Source organism: Lampetra planeri, chromosome 22, assembly GCF_965212315.1.
Source record: "Lampetra planeri chromosome 22, kcLamPlan1.2.h2, whole genome shotgun sequence".
NCBI classification, from domain to species: domain Eukaryota; kingdom Metazoa; phylum Chordata; class Hyperoartia; order Petromyzontiformes; family Petromyzontidae; genus Lampetra; species Lampetra planeri.
The window spans coordinates 1,792,016-1,818,732 of NC_136128.1; the positions used below are offsets into that span (position 1 = coordinate 1,792,016).

At 54.9% G+C, this 26,717-nt stretch overlaps 1 protein-coding gene across 1 annotated transcript; it reads left to right on the forward strand.

Moving 5' to 3' along the window:
• The first annotated feature begins 721 nt into the window (after positions 1-721).
• Positions 722-26,621, forward strand: LOC144725104 (dual specificity tyrosine-phosphorylation-regulated kinase 4-like). Its single transcript, XM_078604577.1, has 11 exons — positions 722-776; positions 2,790-2,953; positions 3,717-3,853; positions 12,409-12,555; positions 13,984-14,122; positions 16,366-16,447; positions 17,237-17,409; positions 19,955-20,015; positions 22,304-22,418; positions 23,007-23,238; positions 26,616-26,621. The coding sequence occupies exons 1-11, from the start codon at positions 722-724 to the stop codon at positions 26,619-26,621; spliced, it is 1,311 nt and encodes a 436-aa protein (XP_078460703.1).
• Positions 26,622-26,717: the final 96 nt, after the last annotated feature.

Below are 26,717 nucleotides of genomic sequence, written 5' to 3' on the forward strand. Positions count from 1 at the left end.
TCAATCCTGAATTTAACCAGGCTGAATTGTGTGAAGAGCTCACAAATCCTCGAAAGATCTGGACAAAGTCCCATCGGTGAGCACCTCCGGCAAGCAAGACTGCGTTGGCTGGGCCATGTAGCCCACATGCCCAATCACCGCATGCCCAAACAGCTTTTGTTCGGCCGGATCGAGGGGGCTAAACGGGCACGGAACGGGCTAGAGAATAGATGGAGTGACGTGGTACAGGAGGATATGGAGCTGAGTGGACTTGCCGATGACTGGTGCCAGCGGTGTCAAGATCGGGCCTCTGTGGAGGAGGCTCGTGAAGGACGCTACTGGGCAGTTGGAGGCAGTCGCCCTCCAACAACAGAGGGTAGAGGAGCGACGCTCACAACAAAAAGCGGAGCGCCGGGTGGCTAAAGCACAGCAAGTTGGCACAGTAGGGGGCACAGGTGGTGCATCAGCCAGTCATCTCAGTCAGTCGAGCCGTGGCATCTGGGTCTGCCCCGTGACCTCCTGCCAGTGGGTGTTCGACACTTCACGTGGCCTCAAGGTGCACATGGCCTGGCACAAGCATCGTGGTGATGTCACCGCCACTTAGTGATGAATGTCGGTTGTTGTTGTTGTGTATGTATATGTGTGTGTATGTTTATGTGTGTGTATATATGTGTGTATATGTATGTATGTGTATTATGTGTGTATGTGTGTGTAGACGAGTCATGATAAAGCGCCTAAAAACATGTGGAGTGCACTGGACTCCGACAGCGGAACAATCTGCAGCAAATCACCCAAAGGTAAGAGAAAGACAGAGAGAGATTGATGAGAGAGAAAGAGAGAAAGAGAGGATAGAGAAAGAGGAGAGAGAGGGAAGAGAGAGAAGCAGCAGAAATATCATAAAAGTAAAAAAAATATATAGCAGCTCAAATGAAAGCAGCTCAAGCAAGTGGGCTGATATCAAAACGGTGTTGCGACGTCATTTTATTACTGTTGAAGGCGAACGATACGGCAATCTAATCCACTCTACGAGCTCTGCACAATGCGCTAATCAAAGTTTCAAAGTTGTATTTGTTCTGCGCATTCGTACGCGCTGCGCTTGGGCGACATGACAACAGAATGATCCACACCAGGTGGGTCGTGGCGTTTATGTGCGTGGTGGGACGGAGTCCCAAAAAATAAAATAATTCTTACGGTTTTGACTTCCGTTTGTTCGGGACCCCGGGGTCCCACCATAAGGTTCAATTGTTGATTCCTAAATGGGGAGGGTGGCAATAGACCGGAGGACCTGGAGAGAAAATCCACGCAGTGACCGCTTTACCAAGAGGCCAACAGAAACAACCATAGACAGAAACACACTCATAGACACACATAAGCACTCATAGACACATAGAGACACACAGAGACACCCATAGACACATAGAGACACTCGAAGACACATAGAGAACCACAAAGACCCATAGACCCACAGACACCCAGACCCATAGAGACCCATAGAGACCCACAGAGACACCCACAGAGACACCCACAGAGACTCCCACAGAGACTCCCATAGAGACATAGAGACCCACATACACCCATAAACACAGAAACTCACAGAGACACCCATAGACACCTATAGACACCTATAGACAGCCACAGAGACCCATAGACCCACATACACCCAGACCCGTAGAGACCCATAGAGACACTCACAGAGACCCACACCTTAGCACGGTTGGCTACGTACGTTGTGAAATAAGTTCAACATACGTATGTACACAGAGACCCACTGATGCCCAGACCCATAGAGACCCAGACCCATAGACTCACAGAGACCCATATATATATATCCACAGAGACACCCATAGACACCCAAAGTATAAGTATATCTGAGTCTCTGTGAGTTGCTACAGGTCTCTGTGGGTCCTAGTGGGCCTCTATGATTCAATATGAGTCTCTGGATCTCTATAGGTCTCTATGAGCATGGGTTTCTGTGGGTTGATGTGGGTCTCAGTAGGTCTCTATATTTCTATATTAGTATGGGTCTCTGTGGGCATCTGTAGGACTATATGAGTATGGGTCTCTGTGGGTCTCTATGGGTCTCCTTGGGTCTCTGTGGTCCTATATGACTATGGGTCTCTGTGGGTCTCTATGGCTCGAAATAAATATGGTTATATATGGGTATGGTTCTTTTTGAGTATGGGTCTATATGGGTATGACGATATGAATATGGGTCTTTATGGGTATCTATGGTTCTCTATGGGTATGGGTCTCTATGGTTTTATATGAGTATGGGTCTGTATGGGTCTCCTTGGCTCTATATGAGTATGGGTCTCTATGGTTCTATACGGGCATGGTTCTGTGGGAACGGGTCTCTATGGGTCGCTGGTGTTATATAGGCCTCTGTGGGTCTCTATGGTTATATATGAGTATGGGTCTCTATAGTTCTATATGAGTATGGGTTTCTGTGGGTCTGTAGGGCTCTGTATGAGTATGGGTTTCTATGGATCTTTGGTTCTATATGAGTATGGGTCTCTATGTGGGTAGGGGTCTCCACCTGCCGATGATACCGGCCACTTCGGTGGGGGGGGGGGGGGGGTGCCGTCACCCGGTGTGTGTGTCTACGAATGATAATTCGTTTATAGATGATGTTATTGTTGCTGTTGTTGTTTGTCATAGTTGTTGTTGATGTTGTTTGTCGTTGTTGTTGATGTTGTTTTTCATTCTTGGTGTTGTTGATGTTGTTGTTGCTGTTGATGTTGTTTTTGCTGTTGTTGTTGCTGCTGCTGGTGTTGATGTTGATGCTGATGTTGTTGCTGTCACGAGTGCAGATATCCTGAGTTTATTTGAACCTTACCTCACCGAGCGCCAGAAGCTTGAGCTGGCCACGATGGAGGAGATTTGGTACTTTACTCTGGACAAGGGCCAGGAGGCAACGAAGCGAGGAGGCATCGGCAACCACGGATATGATGACATCGAGAATAACTATATCCCTGTGAGACACACAGAGACACAAAGACACCCATAGAGTCCCATAGAGACACCCATAGAGACCCAGAGAGAAACCCATAGAGACCCACAGAGACCCACAGAGACATCCATGGAGACCCACAACTACATCCCTGTGAGGCTCAATGAGACGCAGAGACACCCATAAGCCCCCTTAGAGACCTAGATCCACAGAGACACCAATAGAGACCCACAGAGACCCACAACTACATCCCTGTGAGGCGCACTGAGACACATAGACACCCACAGAGACACACAAAGATACCCAGAGAGACCTAGACCCACAGGGATCCACAGAGACACCCATAGATACCCATAGAGACCCATAAAGACCCACAACTACATCCCTGTGAGACTCACGGAGACACCCATAGAGAGCCACAGAGACCCAGACCTATAGAGACCCACAGAGACCCAGACCCATAGAGACCCACAGAGACCCAGAGCCACAGAGACCCACAGAGACACCCATAGAGACCCACAGAGACCTAGACCCACAAAGATGCACGTGCCCCCCCACCCTGACCTCCCTATGACCCCCTGGACCCTGACCTTTACCCTTACCACCTCCCTGTGACCTCCCCCGTGGTGACCCCCTGCAGCTCCTGCACAAGCATTCCTACCTCCACGTGACCTCCCCGTGACCCCCTGACCTCCTCGTGACCCCCCCTGACCACATTCACCGTGACCCTCATCCTGATCATCTGCCTGTGACCTCCTCCCCTCTGCCCCCCGGTGACCCCCTGCAGGTCGAGCACGAGCACTTCAACTACCGATTTGAGCTGGGCAGGAAGATCGGGAAGGGCGGGCAGGGCGTGGTCGTGCGGTGTCTCGACCACAAGACGCAGACTCTGGTGGCGCTCAAGATCCTCGCCTTTCCCATCTCGTGAGTGGGACCTGGCCAGCTGTGCAGTCAACAATCCAACAACAACAAACATCATGACTGAGATTATGAGGCTGCTCCTGGCTGTGAACTCACAGCAGCAGCAACAAACTAGTTCTGAATGTCCTTGCCTGCAGCTTTGCCATCACTCAACTATCCACCCACCTGCTCGCCCGAACCCACCATTTCCTCTTCCCACCACCACCCTCTCCCCACCACCACCACCCTACCACCCCACCCCACCCCCACCCACTGTCCCCACTACTACCACCACCTCCTCTCCCCACCACCAGCCTCTCCCCACCACCACCCTCTCCACACCACCACCCTCTCCACACCACCACCACCCACGCACCACCACTGACCATCCAACCACTACCAACCACCAACCCACCACCCTCCCCACTACCACCACCACCACCCTACCACCCCACCCCAATCCACCCACCCTCCCCACTACCACCACCTCCTCTCCGAACCACCACCCTCTCACCTACCACCACCCTCTCCACACCACCACCACCAACGCACCACCACCCACCATTCACCCACCACCACCACCAACCCACCACCCTCCCCACTAACACCACCACCTCCTCTCTCCACCACCACCCTCTCCCCACCACCACCACCCACCCACCACTACCACCCACCCACTACCATCATCACCAGCACCCACCAATCCAATACCCTGCCATTCGCCAGTAAGTGATGGTGACGTCACCATGGCGCCTGTGCCAGGCCAGGTGCACTTTAACGCTGCCACGTGAAATGTCGAAGGCTCGCTGCTGACATGAGGTCATGGGACAGATGAACCACCAGCTGTGCCCAATACTCTGCCAACTCGCTCTGCTTTAGCCACCCGGCGCTCCGCTCGTTGTGAGCATCGCTCCTCTGCCCTTCGTTGTTGCTGGAGGGCGACTGCCTCCAACTGCCCAATAGCACCACGGTCGAAACCACCACCACCCACCCACCACCACACCACCAACACCTCTCCCCCACCGTCTCTCCTCACCACCACCCTCTCCCCACCACCACCCACCCACTACGACCACCCTCTCTCCACCACCCCCACCACCCCTCCCCACCATCACCACCCCCTTCCCACTAATTGGGTTTACTCTCCAACACACATCCGTTTAAGTGCTGAATTAGTCTCTGTTTCTCTCTCTGTCTCTATCTGTCTCTCTCTCTGTAACTCTCTCTCAGTGTCTCTCTAACTGTCTCGGCCTCACTGTGCGCTGCGTTGCACCGCTAGCTGAGTAGTTAACCTCGCGTTCAATAAACCCTCGGAGCCAGGATGAACGTCCGACTCCAAACGTCATTTATTGAGTTTAACGAGGTAAAACTGGTGAGAAAACACAGATACAGCATCTGTTATAACCCGGAAACACCAACACAATGAACACCACAGCACCAGAACATTGTCCCAGATAACATGTTTCTAAACAATAGATCCTGGAGGGGGAAGGCACCTACATTACCACTGAATAGCTATACAAGAGCATAAGCTGCTGTGTTACATAAGGCACACCGTGTTATCATCACACTGTACCCCAGATGTACAGTACTACACATAACACTGCACTATGAATGAGACATTTTGTCATCCTTGCTCTCCAGATCGCAATATAGTTACTTGGGTACAAGTTTGACTCGACTTATTAAATTAGAAGTAACATTCACAATAAGGAAAGTTGCAGGCTTTTTTGTTAACTAGGCCTCGTATTTAGCATAACAATTTAACAGCATTATAAACGCATTTACATCCTTATAACGGTCATTCTAACATTATAACAGCATTGCCAATATTATAAGAACATAAACGAACTTACAGACAATGCTTCTTAAGGTCCCACAATGGACAATTGCGGCTGGCTTCACTGGGACGCGATGTGTGCCGCCATCTTGAATTACGTGTGTAATGGCCGACGCCCGCGTGGTCGAGCGGGAATCTTAAATCGCAACTTCCTGGTCACGTGACCAAAATTAGCATAAAAACAGGAAATTCCTGTGTACATACGCCCCCGCCCCCATCTGCCGTGAGGCAAAACTCCTGCCGTGAGGCAGAACACTCCCCGTCTGGTATCTAAGAGATACCACCATTTATTTCCTATCTAAACAAATGTATAACAACTTCAACGGGTCAACTTATTTGTCCATATCTTTGTGAGAGAGAAGGAGTACTGTCTCGACTATGGGCCTGACGAAAGTTCTTGCGACACCTTGCTTCGCAATCATAACCTTGACTTTTCAAACTTTTCCATCGGCACTTGGAATCGACTTGAGGATGCGGCCCATTGGCCACTCATTCCGTTTTGGCTTGGTTGTCCTTCAGTAGGACAAGGTCGCCTTCTTGGATGTCTGGTCTGTTAGACTGCCACTTGTTGCGCACTTGGAGTGTCGCAAGGTACTCGTTTTTCCAGCGACGCCAGAACGTGTTTGCGAAGCTCTGCACTTGTCTCCATTGACGTCTGTAGAGGTCTGCAGTGCTGGCCTCCTCGGTAGATGCTGTGAGCACGTCTGTCTTCTGGGTAAGAAGTGTAGCAGGAGTCAAGATGAATGGTGACTCCGGGTCGGTTGAGACGGGGATCAGGGGTCTTGAATTAATTATGGCTGAGACCTCGGCCATGAGAGTGGTCAAGACCTCGTGAGAGAGCCGTGTGGACCTGATATCACATAGCATGGACTCGAGAATGCGTCGAGCAATCCCGTTCATGCGTTCCCAGGCTCCACCCATATGCGAAGAGTGGGGAGGATTGAAGATCCATGTGCAGCCTTGGTCACTAAGGTATTTCCTGACAGAATCATCTTCGACATTCTCCGTGATGATCTTAAGCTCTTTACATGCTCCAGTGAAATTGGTTCCACAATCAGAACGGAGTTGCTTGGCTGGCCCTCTGATGGCGAAGAATCTCCGGAGTGCATTTATAAAGCTCGAAGAGTCCATGGACTCGATGACTTCGACGTGCACTGCTCGTGTACTCATACAGGTGAACAGCACTGCCCAACGTTTGCGTTTCGCGAGCCCTCCTCTGGTGCGGCGGGAGATGACTGTCCATGGTCCGAACACGTCGATCCCTACAGAGGTGAAGGGAGGTTCCACACTGAGTCGATCGGCTGGGAGGTCTGCCATTTTCTGTTCTTCCTGTTTTCCACGTAGCATACGACACCTGATACACTTGTGGATTGTGCTGGCGATGCACCTCTTTGCTCCAACGATCCACAGCCCTGCAGATTGGATTGCTCCTTCTGTGAAGTGCCTACCTTGGTGCTTGACCTTCTCGTGGTAGTGGCGCACAAGTAAGATTGCGATGTGGCTCTGGCTTGGGATTATGAGGGGGTTTCGTTCATTCTCATCTAATTTTGCATTCCCTAGCCAACCACCGATCCTGAGCAAGTCGTCTTTGTCCATTCTGGGGTTTAGCTCCCTGAGGGTGCTGACCCTAGGAAGGTCTTCTCCCTTGTTGATGGCCTTGATCTCACTTGCATAAGCTGCCTGTTGCACACAGCGGAAGATTGATTTCCTTGCTCTGGAAAGCTCGTCTTCAGTGTGTGGCACTGTGCAGTGATGCCATCCATTGCAGCTACCAGTGGTGCCTCTCATCGGGCAGTGGAAGCAGTCTGCGATATGCGTTAGATATGCTATCGCTCACACAAGCGTCGTCCATTTCGAGAAATGTTCAAAATGGTGTGGACTCAGTGGATTTCTTGGTCGCACATTTGTTACGAAAGTTGTCACTTGAGGACGAATCTCCTTGTCTGACTCGGGCTCTATGAGTCCAAAGGTCTCTTTGGTAGTACATGGGCGACCGTCTCGTCGTAAGAGGAACGCTGGACCCGTCAGCCAGATGGTTTGCTTCAGCAGAGATGCAGGGACGGACCTAGTTGCGAGATCTGCTGGATTCTGGTCAGTTGGAACGTAATTCCATTGCTCCGGCTGCGTCGATCTCCTGATGCGTTCCACTCGGTTGCTGATGTAGGTGTAGAACCTTCTGGTTTAGTTGTTTATGTAGCCTAGTACGACCTTACTGTCCGTGTAGAACTTGACCGCGTCCAGTTTGATGTCCAATTCGTCTAAGATCAGTTCCGCCACCTCTGTAGCAAGAACGGCTCCACACAGCTCGAGCCTTGGGGTGGTATGTTCCGGTTGTGGGGCCTTGCCATGGAACTCCTTCCAGGATTCCCACTCGGACGACAGCTCTGGGTCTAAGAACGGAGAGGCCATGGCCGCAGCGACCACCGCCACGACCACCAGCAGAGCGACGAGCAGTAGCTTCGTCTTTGGCTTCCTCTTGTCAGTCAGGACTGGCTTGGAGAAACATGGAGGAACAAAATCCAGTGAAGATGGTGGATGTACGAGCGAAGTTGCGGTCAGCATGGTGGTTTCTTTGTAAGTCTGCACGGTACAGCCTTCACTTCTCTCTTTGAGTTTCTCTTCCAGCGTGAAGTGGTTGGGGCACGGCTTGAAGAGCGATGTGCGTCCATTCGTGAGGACACTTGTTCTGAATGTGCTAATGCGGTCTGGTTTGTGTGTTCCATCGAGACAAACATCACCTACGATGACCCATCCTAGGTCGAGTCTCTGGGTGTAGGGAGCGTCGTGAGGTCCGTTGCGTTGACCACGAACCTTGTGGACTCTCAGTATGTCCCTGCCAAGCAGAAGTAAAATCTGTGCCATGTGATCCAATCGCGGGATGAACTCTGCTATGGGTTTCAGGTGTGGGTGGTGACGTGCGACTTCGGGCGTGGGAATCTCACTCCTGTCATCCGGTATCTCATTGCACTGTCACTGTAGGAAGGGCTAGCTTCATGGTGCTATCCATGGTTTGCACCATGAGGCCACTCGCTCTTCTTCCCACTGTGTCCATCAGTCCTGAGCATGTTCTGAGCGTGTATGGAAAGGAATTCCCACCTACGCTTAGCTGATCAAAGAACTCTGACCTTGCCAAAGACTTGTTGCTTTGGTCGTCCATTATGGCGTACATCCTTACTGCCCTTTCATGATGTCCTTTGGGATACACTCGGACGAGGCATATATTTGAGCAAGATCTTCCTTTGAAGCCTTCTCCACAGACTTCTGTGCATTTGGTTGTGATTGACGAAGTGAGTGCGGCGGTCTCGCATTGCTCCCCGCCGTGCTCTGCTTTGGGATCGGAAGCCTTAGTGCCACTGGGTTTGGAGTAAAATGTGTGCAGAGCAGTTGCGTGTTTGTCGCTGCCACATTCCTTGCACTTGATATCTGCCTTGCAATTCCTTGCAAGGTGGTTTGTATAAGCACAGCATTTGAAGCACACTCCAAATTCTTTCAGCATGTTCTTCCGCTCTTTCAATGGCTTCCTCCTGAACTCACGGCATTTTTGGAGGGAGTGGCGTTTATCATGCAATGGGCATTACTTCTCTGGATCCTCTATCTTTTTCTTTGTGGTGGTTGCCTGGACGGAGTTTGCGAATGTCGTAGGAGAGACCTCAGTCTTGTGTATGGAAATTGGCACTCTCGCTGTTCCTCGTTTCGCCATTGCTCTTTCTATTTTTGGGATATCTGGACTGGAAATCCCCGTGGTGCCAAACATGAAACTCGGGTCATTTCTGGTCTTTGCCAGGTTGCGGATAAACTTTGAGAAAAAAGAGAATGGGGGGAATGCAACCTGATGCTCTGACTTGTATCTTGAACCCGCTGTTCTCCATTTTTCCTGCACGTCAAATGGAAATTTCTCTACGATGGGGTTCACGCCATGGTAGGTATTCAAGAAAATGAGACCTGGTAAGTAGGGATCAGCCTGGGCTGATTCAAGCTCCAAAAGATCTTCAAGCTCCCGTAACCTTTTATTGTCTCGACCAGAGATTTTTTTAAAGTTCTGCAACTTCTTGAAGAGAGCCTTCTCAATGGTTTCTGGGCTACCATAGCACTCCTCGAGCCTCTCCCACACCGCATGCAGGCTTGAGGCGGGGTCGTCAATGTTTGCTGACCGGATCCTCTTTGCGTAATCTGCAGATTTATTTCCTAACCATTTCACCAACAGGTCGAGTTCTTCACTTGCAGAGATGTCTGCATTTCGGATTGCATTCCTGAAGGTAGATCTCCAGGCTCGATAGTTCTCAGAGTGGTCATCAAACTTAACGAGTCCTGTGTTGATTAGTTCGCGGTGAGCCAGGTACCTAGCAAAGTCCCCTAGTCCTGCAAATCCAGGGTGTGTCCATACTGGCGCTTGTGAGGTAGCATTATTGGCTGTATTGCCTTGCATGCCGTCATTCGCGATGGCGTTGGACTGTGGGCTCAAAGGGTTTCGATCACGTTGGTTGGATCCCCTTATGTGACTGTCTGGAATGTGGGTCTGACTTGGTGCATCCACGTCTGACCCCACGTGCGCGACGCTGAGTCGGCGACTAACTCTCAGGGCAGGATATGCATTTCCACCATTCCCGTAGACAGCATTCATGTTCATTAGGTGTGGAGATGGCGATGCCTGAACGTCCACCCTTTGTTCAGTATCGTTTGGTGGAGAAGCATTGATGCATTGTTCAGACCAGTCCAAAATATTTTTTCTGGTGAGTTGATCATGGTCCTTGACAGGTATCTGAGTGCCAAACTCACTCCAAATATCTTCCTTATCCAGGTTGGCTGTTGCTTCGAGCACCTCTGCCTGGGCCCTTGCAGCAGCTTCTTCCTTTTTCAGTTGTAGGGTGCTTAACTTAGCATCCAGCTCAATTTTCTTCTGTGTGGCAGTAGCCGTTAATGTACTCTCTTGCTCTTCAAGCTCTGCTTTTTCTTGCTCTGCTTTCTTCCGTGCGGCAGCAGTTGCTAATATACTTTCTTGCTCTGCGAGCTCTGCTTTCCTCCGTGCGGCAGCAGTTGCTATGCTTGCTTCTTCTTGTATGCTAGCCTTTTCAATTAGCATGGCTTCCTCTTCTGCCATGTAGGAGACACGGGCGTTTGCTGCTTCTGCTGCTGCACGTGCCTGAGCTGCTGCCATCCTAGTAGATGATGTCTGTGAGTGCGCTGAGCCTTTAGATCTTGTGGTGGACCTGGATGAGACAGAGTGCTGAGATCGTGTCTCTCTTAAGCCCTCCACACGGTCCATTGCCTCTTGTATCACTGCCTGCACATTATCATCGAGAAGTTCAAGGAAGTGCTCTTGCATGCGCACTCCCTCAATGCCCTCATCTGTTTTCACCTTCATCAGGAGGGAGATATATTTATTTGCCAGCAGCTTGTAGCTTGAGCTGCTCACCTTCACTCGCTGGATGGCCCGCTGAATTGAGGCCACTGTGTCTGAGGCCTTTGAAGCTTCAGATATATCTGCTTCAACCCGGTCCCATGCCCTTTGAATCCTGGCATCAAGGTCCTGCTTCTCAGCATCATAGCTTTCCAAGGCCCGTTGTGTCAGCCTGACCTCTCTTTGGGGCCTTGAACTCCTTTGGTCCTCTTGAGGCAGGATGGGAGGTCCTGGATTGCTTAAATCATCTTCTTCAGCATTTCTCCCTGCTGAACTGTGGCTTTCCATGCTGTGATGCTTGCAACATGATTTTAATGTAGACTCGTTGCAGAGCTGGTTGCTTGATGCAGGCTGACTGCTTGAGAGCTCTTTGCTTGAGGACCTGGTTGGGAGCTCCAAGAAGAGTGTCTTTTTACTGTCTCGGCCTCGTTGTGCGCTGCGTTGCACCGCTAGCTGAGTAGTTAACCTCGCGTTCAATAAACCCTCGGAGCCAGGATGAACGTCCGACTCCAAACGTCATTTATTGAGTTTAACGAGGTAAAACTGGTGAGAAAACACAGATACAGCATCTGTTATAACCCGGAAACATCAACACAATGAACACCACAGCACCAGAACATTGTCCCAGATAACATGTTTCTAAACAATAGATCCTGGAGGGGGCAGGCACCTACATTACCACTGAATAGCTATACAAGAGCATAAGCTGCTGTGTTACATAAGGCACACCGTGTTATCATCACACTGGACCCCAGATGTACAGTACTACACATAACACTGCACTATGAATGAGACATTTTGTCATCCTTGCTCTCAAGATCGCAATATAGTTACTTGGGTACAAGTTTGACTCGACTTATTAAATTACAAGTAACATTCACAATAAGGAAAGTTGCAGGCTTTGTTGTTAACTAGGCCTCGTATTTATCATAACAATTTAACAGCATTATAAAGGCATTTACATCCTTATAACGGTCATTCTAACATTATAACAGCATTGCCAATATTATAAGAACATAAACGAACTTACAGACAATGCTTCTTAAGGTCCCACAATGGACAATTGCGGCTGGCTTCACTGGGACGCGATGTGTGCCGCCATCTTGAATTACGTGTGTAATGGCCGACGCCCGCGTGGTCGAGCGGGAATCTTAAATCGCAACTTCCTGGTCACGTGACTAAAATTAGCATAAAAACAGGAAATTCCTGTGTACATACGCCCCCCCCCCCCCATCTGCCGTGAGGCAAAACTCCTGCCGTGAGGCAAAACTCCTGCCGTGAGGCAGAACACTAACTGTATCTCTCCATCTGTGTCTCTCTCTGTCTCTCACTCGATCACAGCCGAATTAATGAAGAGAACCAGATAACGGAGATGCGGATGTCGATGGAGCTCCAGACGGAACATAGTGATGTGGTCTACAACGTAGTCAGAGTCATAGAGACTTTCCACTTCCGAGGACACAAATGCCTCGTAATGGAGCTGTTGGAGTACGGACACCACCAGCACCACAACCACCCACCACTCACTCACTCACAAACCCACTCATCCACCCACACACTCACCCACCCACCTACCCACTCATCCACCCACTGACCCACCCACTCATCCACTCACCTACCCACTCACTCACTGACTCACCCACCCAACCATTCACTCATCCACCCATGCACCCACTCACCAACTTACTCACCTACCCACACACCCACCACCACCCACATACCCACCCCCCCAATTCATTCACTCACCCACCCACCACTACCACCACTCACTCATTCACTCACCCACCCACCACTACCACCACTCACTCACTCACCTACTCACCCATTCATCCACAGACCAACCCACTCACTCAGTCACCTACCACCCACCCACTCACCCACTCATCCACCCACCCACTCATCCACTCACTCAGTCACTACCACCACTACCCACCCACTCGCCCATTCACTCACCCACCCATCCACTCATCCACTCACCCACTCACCCACTCATGCACCCACTCACCCACCCACCACCATCACCCACAGACCCTCAGACCCAGAGACCCTTAGAGACCTACACAGAGACCCACAGAGACACACACACAGACCCACAGAGACCAACAGAGACACCAACAGAGACACCCACAGAAACCCATGGAGACCCACAGAGACCCAGAGAGACCCACAGAGACGCCCAAACTCACAGAGACCCATGTAGACCCATAGAGACCCACAGGCACCCACAGGGACCCATAGAGACCTATAAAGACCCATAGAGACCCACAGAGACCCACAAAGACACCCACAGAGACCCACAGAGACACCCACAGAGACCCACAGAGACCCACAGAGACCCATAGAGACCCACAGGGACCCACAAAGACACCCACTTAGACCCACAGAGACACCCACAGAGATACGCAGAACAACAGAGACCCATAGAAACCCACAGAGAACCACAGAGACACCCAGACCCACAGAGTCCCACAGAGACACCCACAGAGACACCCAGACCAACAGAAACCCATAGAGACCCACAGGGACACCCACTGGTACCCACAGAGACCCACAGAGACCCATAGAGACCCATAGAGACCCAAAGAGACCCACATATACACCTACAGCGACCCACAAATACCCACAGAGACCTTCACAGAGACACCATCAGAGACTCACAGAGACCCATAGAGATCCATAGGGACCCACAAATACACCTACAGAGACCCACAGAGACGCCCATAGAGACCCATAGAGACCCACAGAGACCCATAGAGACCCACAGGGACCCGCAGAGACCCACATATACACCTACAGAGACCCACACATACCCACAGAGACACCCAGACCCCGGACCCACAGAGACCCAAAGGGACCCATAGAGTCACACAAAGACCCTGACGCCTCATGTCGCTGCCGCTGTCTACCCCATCGCAGGAAGAGCCTCCAACAGGAGCTCTTAGACATAGGGGAGCGATACATCGAAGAGGAGGTGTTGAAGTCGTACACCAGGGGCATCGTCCGCTTCCTCACCTACACCAAGTCGCGGGACATTGTCCACGCGGACATCAAGCCGGTGAGCAGAGGGCACGCTGCGGGCGCGGACGCTCACTTTGATGCACCCACACCCATCCATCCACTCACCCACTCACCAACCCAGCCAACCACCAACCCACTCACCCACCCACCCAACCACCCAATCACCCACCCATACATACACTCACCCATGCAGCCACCCACCCATCCACTCCCCCACCCACCCATTCACTCCCCCAGCCACCCATTCACTCACCCAGCCAACCATCCACCCATCCACTCACGCATATGTAGTGGTGGTGCGGACGCGCGCCCGCAGTGAGAGATCACGGGGCGGCGCGGGGTGCGTGGTTGGGCACGCGATGTAGGCGTGGTGTTGACGCGCGCGCCGGGAGTGAGAGATTACGGGGCGGCGCGGGGTGCGTGGTTGTGCGCGCTGACACAAGGTGGGAAAGAGGATCGTGGGCAGCGCGCAGTGATTGGTCAACTGGGGTGGGTGCTCTCAGCGACGTCCGCATGAAGGACTATAAAGGGGGACGCGCGGGAGCACTCGGGGAGTTGTTAACCTTAACCAGTCGAAGACCGAAGACGGAGTTCAGAGGTAGGCCCTGAGACCCCTAGTCCCGCTGTCCTTGTGAGGGCCGGGGCCCTGTGTGGCTCGGAGGCGAGACTGTGGGACCCGTGGTCTGACGTCCCTGTGGACCGAGACTGTGGGACCCAGAGTCGAGACGGACACCCCGGCTGGGTGTGTTCCGAGAGGCTACGGGGCGTAAGAGCCCGTGTGGGTGTAGCCGGGGGAACCCCGTGGGTTAAGGCTGGAGTTAGCCACCCGTGTAATATAAGTTGGTGTTAATAAAAGAGTGTGCTACCCATAAGGTCGTCTCCCGCCAAGTTCCTACATTACACATACACCCACCCATCCACCCATCCACCCATCTACGCACCCACCCATCCACCCACCCACCCACCCATCCACTCCCCCACCCACCCATCCACTTACTCACCCACCCACCCATCCACTCCCCCACCCACCCATCCATTCATCCACCCACCCAGCCGTCCACTCACCCACCCATCCATCCACCCACCCAACCATCCACCCACCTACCCACCCACCCATCCACTCCCTCACCCACCCATCCATCCACCCACCCATCCACCCATCCACCCACCCACCCACCCACATACCCATCCACCCACCCACCCACATACCCATCCACCCACCCACCCATCCACACACCCAGCCTCCCAACCACCCATCCATCCACTCACCCATCCACCCAACCATCCACTCATCCACCCACCGACCCATTCACTCACCCATACACTGACCCATCCACCCACCCACCCACCCACCCACCCATCTAACCACCCACCCATCCACCCACCCACCCATCCACACACCCACCGATCCACTCCCTCACCCACCCACCCACCCATCCATTCACCCACCCACCCACCCATCCACCCACCCACCCACCCATCCACCCACCCATCCATCCACCCACCCACCCATCTACCCACCCATCCACCCACCCATCCACCCACCCAGCCGTCCACTCACCCACCCATCCATCCACCCACCCAACCATCCACGCACTCACACACCCACCAATCTACTCTCTCACCCATCCACCCATCCACCCATTCACACACCCATCCTCCAAACCACCCATCCATCCACTCACCCATCCACCCAACCATCCACTCATCCACCCATCCACTCACCCATACACCCACTCACCCACCCACCCATTCAAACAACCACCCACCCACACATCCATCCACCTACCCATCCACTCATCCACCTATGCACCCACCCATCCACCCATCCATCCATCCACCCACCCACCCTCCACCCACCCACCCAGTTACCCACACATCCACTCAACCACCCTTCCATTCATCCACACACCCACACACCGACCCACCCAACAACCGAAGAACCTAGCCACCCAACCACCCACCCACCCATCCACCCACCCTGCCACCCACCCACCAATCCACCCACCCATTCACCCACTCACCCATCCACTCACCCTTTTCCCACCCATCCACCCAACCACCCACCCATCTACCCAGCCACCCATTAACCCACCCATCCACCAATCCACCCACCCACCCATCCACCCATCCACCCACCCATCCACCTACCCAGCCGTCCACTCACCCACCCACCCATGCACCCATTCTTCCACTCACCCGTATACCCATCAACCCACCCACCTTGACCCCACTGAGTGTTAATACTCTCTCTCTGTCTTCTGCTCACTCACCATCCAGGGCAATGTTCTATTGAAGAGCAACTTAAAACGTTTGGTCAGAGTCACCGACTTCGGCTACAGCTTCTTTGTGGACCAACAACGTGAGTGGTGATCCTCCCCCACCCACACACCTGCACGTGTGCGTGTGTAGGTGGGTGAGTGTGTGGGTGTGTGCATGGGTGTGGGTGGGAGTGTGTGGGTGTATCTACGTGTGTGGGGATCACACCCATCTACTTACCCATCCGTCCACCCACCCATCCGTCCACCCAACCATCCACCCACCCATCCATCCACTCTCCCACCCACCCAACCACCCACCCACCGAAACACACACCCATCCACCCACACACCAACCATCAACCCACCCACCCATCCACTCGTCCACCCATCCACCCACCCATGCACTCATCCACCCATCCACCCACCCATCCACTCATCCAAGCGTCCACCCACCCATCCACTCATCCACCTACCCATCCACTCATCCACCCATCCACCTACCCATCCACTCATCCACCTATGCACCCACCCATCCACCCATCCATCCACCCACCCAGCCATCCACCCACCCAGCCATCCACCCACCCATTCACCCATCTACTCATCCAACCACCCAGCCATCCACCCATCCACCTACCCATCCACCCAGCTATCCATCCATCCACCCACCCATCCATCCACACACCCACCCATCCACCCATCCATCCACATACCCACCCATCCACCCCCTTATCCACTCATCCACCTACCGACCCACCCATCCACTTTTCTACCTATCCACCCACCCATCCACCCACCTACCCAGGCACCAACCACTCCCCCAAACACACATGCACATGCACAGTATACATTCATCATCATCGCTGCTGTTGCCGTTGTCGTCCGAACAGCCTCGTTCATCGGAGGCACCACCTCCTACAAGGCCCCCGAGGTGTTGCTGGGCTACCCAGCCACCTGCGCCGCGGACATGTGGTCCCTGGGCTGCACCGTCGCGAGGCTGGCCATCGGCAGGAGACTCTTCGTCCGGAAACCGAAGAACGGCCAGGTGGCCTGCTGCATCGAGGTGACCGGGGCGTCTCGGTGAAGCACCAGGCGACTTGGCCCAGCCAGCCACCAATCCAGTCACCTACCCACCCAACCACCCACCCACCCAGCCAACCACCTACACAGCCATCAGCTCACCCAGCCATCCACCTACCCAGCCATCCACCTACCCACCCAGCCACCCACCCAGCCATCCACCCACCCAACCACCCACCCACCCACCCAACCAACCAACCACCCACCCACCCACCCAGCCAGCCAGCCAGCTACCCAGCCACCCACCCAACCACCCACCCTTCCAGCCATCAACGCAGCCAGCAACCCACCCAGCCAGGCATCAACCCAGCCAGCCAGCAACCCACCAAGCCACCCACCCACCCAGCCACCCACCCAGCCAACCACCCACCCAGCCAGCCAACCAACCAGCCTGCCAACAAATCACCCAGCCAGCCACCCACCCACCCAGCCAGCCATCAAACCACCCAGCCAGCCAGACAGCCAGACAGCCACCAGCCAGACACCCACCCACCCAGCCGCCCAGCCAGCCATTAACCAACCCAGCCAGCCACCCACCCACCCAGCCATCCATCAATTCACTCACCCAGCCACCCACCCACCCAGCCACCCACCCACCCAGCCGCCCACCCACCCATCCACCCACCCAACCAGCCATCCACCCACCCAGCCAACCATCAACCCACCCAGTCAGCCACCCACCCAGTGAACCACCCACCCACCCAGTCAGCCACCCACCCAGCCATCCCTCAAGCCAAACATATCCATATCCCCAGCCTGTTACCCCCAGCTTCACACACTACCATCACCATTACCACACGCTGTTGTTTTGGTCTTCTTTAGCTTAGCTTGTGCATCCATGAAGCCACCTAGATACACACAGACATAACTTCAACTGCGATGATGGATTCAAATTGCTCTTGTCAGCTTAAATACTGCCTCCGTTTTTTAACTGTGTTCATGTGTGTAATTTTTTCAACCACGTCCTCCTAATCCCCTGCAGAATAACAAAAGGCGGCTTAACTTAGCCCCCCACGGCCCATCCTGGCTCCTCCCCCCTCCCCTTAACCTGTATATATTCTCGTGTCTCTTAGAGCTATCTTCACTTGATACAGTAATTTTGCTGTGACGGTTCTACCTGAAGATGGAAGCTTGTGTTGCCTCCGAAACGTCGTGATTTAATTTATTTGAATTTTTTATCTACGTGACTTTACCGAAAAAACCAAAGAGTATGAATCCTTGCAGTCACGAAAACTTCAAATCTAGAATTAAGCCATAAAACCACCCAGTCAGCCACGCATCCAGACACCCACCCAGCCAGCCAGCCACCCACCCACCCCACCAGCCATCACACCACATAACCAGCCACCCACCCACCCAGTCAGCCACCCATCCAGTCAGCCATCAACCCACCCAGTCAGCCACCCAGCCAGCCATCAAACCACCCACCCAGCCAGCCACCCACCCAGTCAGCCGAACACCCACCAGCCAGACACCCACCCACCCAGCCAGCCATCAACCCATCCAGCCAGCCCCCTACCCACCCAGTCAGGCACCCACCCAGCCATCCATCAATCCACCCACCTAGCCACCCACCCAGACACCCACCCACCCATCCACCCGCCCACCCACCCACCCAGCCACCCATCCAGTCAGCCATCAACCCATCCAGTCAGCCACCCACCCAGCCATCCATGAATCCACCCAGCCAGCCATCCACCCACCCACTCATTCAGCCACGCACCCAGCCACCTACCCAACCAGCCATCAACCCACCCAGTCAGCCACCCACCCACCCAGTCAGGCACCCATCCAGCCATCCATCAATCCACCCACCCAGCCACCCACCCACCCATCCAGTTACCCACCCACCCACCCAGCCAGCCATCAACCCACCCAGTCAGCCATTCACCCAGCTATCCATCAATCCACCCAGCCAGCCACCCACCCACCCAGCCACCCACCCACTCACCCATTCCGCCACGCACCCAGCCACCTACCCAGCCAGCCATCAACCCACCCAGTCAGCCACCCACCCAGCCAGCTACCCACCCACCCAGCCAGCCATCAAACCACCTAGCCACCCAACCATCCACCCAGCCAGCCACCCACCCGCCCACTCACTCACCCACCCAGCCATTCACCCATCCAGCTATCCACCCAGCCATCCAGCAACACACCCACCCACTCACTCACCAAACCAGTCACCCAGCCACGCAGTTAGTTACCCATCCACACACTCACCCACTCACCCAGCCACTCACCCAGCCATCCATCTAGCCACCCAGCCACCCACCCACACAGCCACCCAATTACCCACCCAGACACCCAATCAACCAGCCACCCAGTCAGTAGAAACAACCGTTTATAGTATTTGGCTGCTGCTGTAAATATCCACGTGACAATGGTGATGATGACGATATCAGCCACTTGGTTGAGCTGCTATCATTTGTGATGGCCAGGTCGCTTCTGAAAAAGAGATACACAGTAGCTCAGTGGAGGCCTTACCTGGTGTCTCTGTGTCTCTCTGTCTTGAAATGGTTGAGCAGATCCTGGGCATGCCTCCCGAACGAATGGTAAAGGAAGCTCCCAACAGCGAGTCCTACTTTGGTGAGTTTAAGGGTGGTGGTGTGGTGGTGATGATGGTGTAGATGGTGGTCGTGGTGGTGGTCGTGGTGGTGGTGGTGGAGATGGAGGTGGTGTGGTACAGTGGTGGTGGTGGAGATGGTGGTTGTGCGGTATATTGGTGGTAGTGGTGATGGAGATGGTGTTGGTCTGGTACAGTGGTGGTGGTGGTGATAGAGATGGTGGTGGTGTGGTACAATAGTGATAGTGGTGGTAATGGTAATGGTGGTGGTGTGGTACAGTAGTGGTGATGGAGATGGAGGTGGTGTGGTACAGTGGTGGTATTGGTGGTGATGGTGATGGTGGTGGAGATGGTGGTGGTGGTGATGGAGATGGTGGTGGTGGTGGAGATGGAGGTGGTGTGGTACAGTGGTGGTGGTGGAGATGGTGGTGGTGCGATACAGTGGTGGTAGTGGTGGTGGTGATGGAGATGGTGTGGTACAGTGGTGGTAGTGGTGGTGGTGATGGAGATAGTGTGGTGTGGTACAGTGGTGGTGGTAGTGGTGATGGAGATGGTGGTGGTGTGGTGCAGTGGTGGTGGTAGTGGTGATGGTGGTGGTGTGGTGCAGTGGTGGTGGTAGTGGTGATGGAGATGGAGGTGGTGTGGTACAGTAGTGGTAGTGGTGGTGGTGATGGAGATAGTGTGGTGTGGTACAGTGGTGGTGGTAGTGGTGGTGATGGTGATGGTGGTGGAGATGGTGGTGGTGGTGGAGATGGAGGTGGTGTGGTACAGTGGTGGTGGTGGAGATGGTGGTGGTGCGGTACAGTGGTGGTAGTGGTGGTGGTGATGGAGATAGTGTGGTGTGGTACAGTGGTGGTGGTAGTGGTGATGGAGATGGTGGTGGTGTGGTGCAGTGGTGGTGGTAGTGGTGATGGAGGTGGTGTGGTACAGTGGTGGTAGTGGTGGTGGTGATGAAGATAGTGTGGTGTGGTACAGTGGTGGTGGTAGTGGTGATGGAGATGGTGGTGGTGTGGTGCAGTGGTGGTGGTAGTGGTGATGGAGATGGTGTGGTACAGTGGTGGTAGTAGTGGTGGTAATGGAGATGGTGGTGGTGGAGATGGAGGTGGTGGTGGTGGGAGGTGGTGTGGTACAGTGGTGGTGGTGGAGATGGTGGTGTTGCGGTATATTGATGGTAGTGGTAGTGGTGATGGAGATGGTGGTGGTGGTGTAATACAGTGGTGGTGGTGGGGTACAGTGCTGGTAGTGGTGGTGATGGAGATGGTGGTGGTGTAGTACAGTGGTGGTGGTGATGGAGATGGTGGTTGTGTGGTACAGTGGTGGTAGTGGTGGTGGTGATGGTGGTGGAGATGGTGGTGGTAGTGATGGAGATGGTGGTGGTGGAGATGGAGGTGGTGTGGTACAGTGGTGGTGGTGGAGATGGTGGTGGTGCGGTATATTGATGGTAGTGGTGATGGAGATGGTGGTGGTGTGGTACAGTGGTCGTGGTGGTGGTGATAGTGGTGGTGTAGTACAGTGGTGGTGGTGATTGTGTGGTACAGTGCTGGTAGTGGTGGTGGTGATGGAGATGGTGGTGGTGTGGTACAGTGGTGGTAGTGGTGGTGGTGAGAGAGATGGTGGTGGTGTTGATGGTGGTGTTGGGGTTTGGAGGCCCTTTGGGTGGAGGGGAGGCCTGGGGGGGAGGGAGGAGGTGGGGGTCGGGTGGGGGTTTGGGCCCACTCAGTAACGACCTGGGTCGGTCGATAAGGAACCATAGTGTGGGTGGGTAGGTGGGTAGGTATGTAGGTGGGTGGGTGAGTGGGTGGGTAGGTGGGTGAGTGGGTCGGTTGGTAGATGGGTAGGTGGGTGAGTGGGGAGGTGGTTGGGTAAGTGGGTGGTTGGGTGGGTAGGTGGGTGGGTGGATAGATGGGTGAGTGGGTGGGTAGGTGCGTTGGGTATGTGGGTGGTAGGTAGGTGGGTGGTAGGTGGGTGGTAGGTGGGTGGGTAGGTAGGTGGGTGCATAGGTGGGTGGGTGCATAGGTGAGTGAGTGGGTGGATAGGTGAGTCGGTCGGTAGGTGGGTAGGTAGGTGGGGAGTGGGTAGGCTAGTCGGTATGTCGGTGAGTGAGTGGGTGGGTCAATTGGTGAGTGGGTGATGTAGTGGTTGGGGACACTCAGGGTGTGTTTCTCTCTCTTTTATGTCTGTCTCTCTTTGTCTCTATCTCTGTCTCTCTCTGTCTCTCTCTGTCTCTCTGCCTCTGTCTCTCTCTCCGTCTTTCTCTGTCTGTCCCACTTTGCCCCCCCCCACCCTCCCTTTATCTGTCTCTCTCGTGCAGACGAATTCGGAAATCCTCGCTGGATGTCAAATAAACTCCCGGGCAGCGTCCCACTGGACTACGTGATGCGAGGATTTGGGGCGCAGCTCGTGAGCTTCGTAAAAAGCTGCCTGCAGTAAGAACAAACTTACACACATACACTACACACACACCACACACGCACACATCAAACACACACCACACACACACCACACACCAAACACACCACACACCCCCAAGCACACACAAACTCACCCCACCCATCACACACAGAAAGACAAAGATCCCCCCAGTATAGTCTTAATAGACTGTTGGGGCAAGTGCTGTTAGCGAGCACCTATGAAGGCCGGCACTCTGGCACACGAGAGGGTGGGTGGCAAACACCATGCACGGCCTCCTTTGTCTCCCCAGTGGCGACGTTTATTACATACCACAGCTACACCAGGGTACTCATTTGAGTCGACCTAGGGGAGGAGGCCCAGGTACCGGTTCAGATAATTGCCATCACTGGCGGTGTTGGTGGCCGCGAGCGGGAATCGAACTTGGGTCTCTGCCGGGTTCGTGGTAGCGCAGCGTAGCGCTAACCACTAAACCACCGCTTCCCCCTCCCCTCTCCGTGCCCCCCTACCACCCCCCTTCTTCCCCCTCACCCGCCCCTTCCCCCCCCCCTGCCCCCCAACCCGCCCCCCCCCCCCTGCCTCCCGACCCCCCACTCCCACCCCAGATGGTATCCGGAACTGAGGATGACTCCGCATCAGGCGCTGGCTCACAGCTGGCTCCAGAGCAAGGACACCGCCACCCTCACCAGGGCCACTGCCACCCCCACCACGACCACTGCCACTGCCACCAGGGCCACTGCCACCCCCACCAGGGCCAATGCCACCCCCACCAGGGCCACTGCCACCCCCACCAGGGCTACTGCCACCCCCACCACGACCACTGCCATTCCCACAAGGGCCACTGCCACCCCCACCAAGGCCACTGCCACCCCCACCAGGGCCACCGCCACCCTCACAAGGGCCACTGCCACCCCCACCAGGGCCACTGCCACCCCCACCACGACCACTGCCACCCCCACCAGGGCCACTGCCACCCCCACCAGGGCCACCGCCACCCTCACAAGGGCCACTGCCACCCCCACCACGACCACTGCCACCCCCACCAGGGCCACTGCCACCCCCACCAGGGCCACTGCCACCCCCACCAGGGCCACTGCCACCCACACAAGGGCCACTGCCACCCCCACCACGACCACTGCCACCCCCACCAGGGCCACTGCCACTCCCACCACGACCACTGCCACCCCCACTAGGGCCACTGCCACCCCCATCAGGGCCACTGCCATGCCCACCAGCGGGGTCACCATCACCACCATCGGCAGGGGCATTGCCATGACCCTCAGGGCCCGCACCGCCACCACCAGCACCACTGCCACCTCCATCAGAGCCACTGCCACCCCCACCAGGGCCACTGCCACCCCCACCAGGGCCAATGCCACCCCCACCAGGGCCACTGCCACCCCCATCAGAGCCACTGCCACCCCCACCAGGGCCACTGCCACCCCCACCAGGGCCAATGCCACCCCCATCAGAGCCACTGCCACCCCCATCAGAGTCACTGCCACCCCCATCAGAGTCACTGCCACCCCCACCAGGGCCAATGCCACCCCCACCAGGGCCACTGCCACCCCCACCAGGGCCAATGCCATCCCCATCAGAGCCACTGCCACCCCCATCAGAGCCACTGCCACCCCCACCAGGGCCACTGCCACCCCCATCAGAGCCACTGCCACCCTCATAAGAGCCACTGCCACCCCCACCAGGGCCAATGCCACCCCCACCAGGGCCACTGCCACCCCCACCAGGGCCAATGCCACCCCCACCAGGGCCACTGCCACCCCCACCAGGGCCACTGCCACCCCCACCAGGGCCACTGCCACCCCCACCAGGGCCACTGCCACCCCCACCAGGGCCAATGCCACCCCCACCAGCACCACTGCCACCCCCATCAGAGCCACTGCCACCCCCACCAGGGCCACTGCCACCCCCACCAGGGCCACTGCCACCCCCATCAGAGCCAGTGCCACCCCCATCAGAGCCACTGCCACCTCCACCAGGGCCACTGCCACCCCCACCACGACCACTGCCACCCCCACCACTGCCACCCCCACCAGGGCCAATGCCACTCCCACCAGGGCTTCTGCCACCCCCACCAGGGCCACTGCCACTCCCACCAGGGCCAATGCCACCCCCACCAGGGCCACTGCCATGCCCACCAGCGGGGTCACCATCACCACCATCGGCAGGGGCATCTCCATGACCCTCAAGGCCCGCACCGCCACCACCAGCACCACTGCCACCCCCACCAGGGCCACTGCCACCCCCACCAGGGCCACTGCCACCCCCACCAGGGCCAACGCCACCCCCACCAGGGCCAACGCCACCCCCACCAGGGCCACTGCCACCCCCACCAGGGCCACTGCCACCCCCACCAGGGCCACTGCTACCCCCACCAGGGCCACTGCCACCCCCACCAGGGCCACTGCCACCCCCACCAGGGCCAACGCCACCCCCACCAGGGCCACTGCCACCCCCAACAGGGCCACTGCCACCCCCACCAGGGCCAACGCAACAACCACCAGGGCCACTGCCATGCCCACCAGCGGGGTCACCATCACCACCATCGGCAGGGGCATCTCCATGACCCTCAAGGCCCGCACCGCCACCACCAGCACCACTGCCACCCCCACCAGAGCTACTGCCACCCCCACCAGGTCACCTCCACCAGCGAGTCCACCACCACCACTGCTGGGGATCTGCAGGCCTCTAAAGCTGCCGAGCCACGGTGAGACTCCCACTGTGTGCTCAGTGCAGGGCTGAGATGTCAACTACCTCGCCTGGTACGCAGGAGGTCGTGGGTTAAATCCCTACCCCTGACGATGCCTGCTGCTGCTCTATATTTGGAGTCTGCGTCTCTCCCCCCGTGGTGGTCACTCCAGGTCCTCTGGGGTTTTCTCTCTACATTTGGAATCGACATCACCACACGGTTATACTATTTGGCTGCTGCTGTTAAATAGACACTTGATGATGATGATATCAGCCACTTTGTTGAGCTGCTATCATTTGTGATGGCCAGTTCACTTCTGAAAAAGATGGTATGTAGCTCAGTGGGCCTTATCTGTAAAATAAAAATATAGTAGTTTAGTTTTAGTATGGATCTGTATGGGGCTATATGGGTCTCTGAGAGTCTATGTGGGTCTGTGGGTATTTGTACGTCTCTGTGAGTCTCTGTGGGTGTCTGTAATTCTCTGTGGGTCTCCGTGAGTCTATGTAGGTCTCTGTGAGTCTCTGAGTCTTTGTGAGTCTCTGTGGGTATATGGAAGACTCTGTGAGTCTCTGTGGGTATCTGTGATTATCTGTGGGTCTCTGTGAGTGTCCGTAGGTTTCTCTGAGTCTCCGTGGGTGTCTGTGAGGCGGTGTGGGTCTCTGTGAGTCTATGTGGATCTTTATGGGTCTCTGAGTGTCTGTGAGTCTCTGTTAGTCTCTGTGGATATGTGATTCTCTGTGGGTCTCTGTGTGTCTCCGTGGGTTTCTGTGGATTGATATGAGTCTCTAGATCTCTATGGATGTCTGTATGGGTCTCTATGGGTCTCTATGGTTATATACGAGTCTCTGGATCTCTATGGGTCTCTGTGTGGGCCTTCTGAAAGAGAGCTACACAGTAGCTCAGTGGGAACCTTACGCCTGGTTAAAATAAAAATTGTTTAGTTTTAGAATGGGTCTCTGTGGGTGTCTATACATTTCCACCCGATGAAGATGATGATTTCAGCCACTTCGTTGAGCTGCTATCATTTGTTATGGCCAGGTTGCTTCTAAACAAGAGCTACACAGTATTTCAGTGGGATCTTACATCTGGTAACATAAACATAGTTTAGCTTTAGTTTATGTTGCTGTGGGTCTCTGTGGCTAATGGCCTCTGTGGGTCTGTATGGGTCTCTGAGTATGGGTCTCTCTGGGTGACTATGAGTCTGTAGAAACACGCCCTTAGAGTATTTCGCTGCTGCTATCAATGTCTACACGATGATGATGATATCAGCACACTTGGTTGAGCTGCTATCGCTTGTGATGGCCAGGGTCGCTTCTGAAAAAGAGCTACACAGCAGCTTAGTGGGAGCATTACAGCTGGTAAAATAAAGTCGTAGTTTGAATCCATTAGGTCACCCATGGGAGGATCTGGTGGTAGTGGTGGTGAAGACCGACTGCGACCTTCTGGCCGTAGTAGTGAGATGCTGAAGTGATGGTGCTGTGGTGCTGTGGTCCTGCTGTCTCCACAGAGTTGAAACGGAGAAGCCCCTATCATCATCATCGTCATTCTCACTGCTCGACCACATCTATGGAGAGCAGTTGAAGGTTGTGGAGGAGGAGGTGGAGGAGGA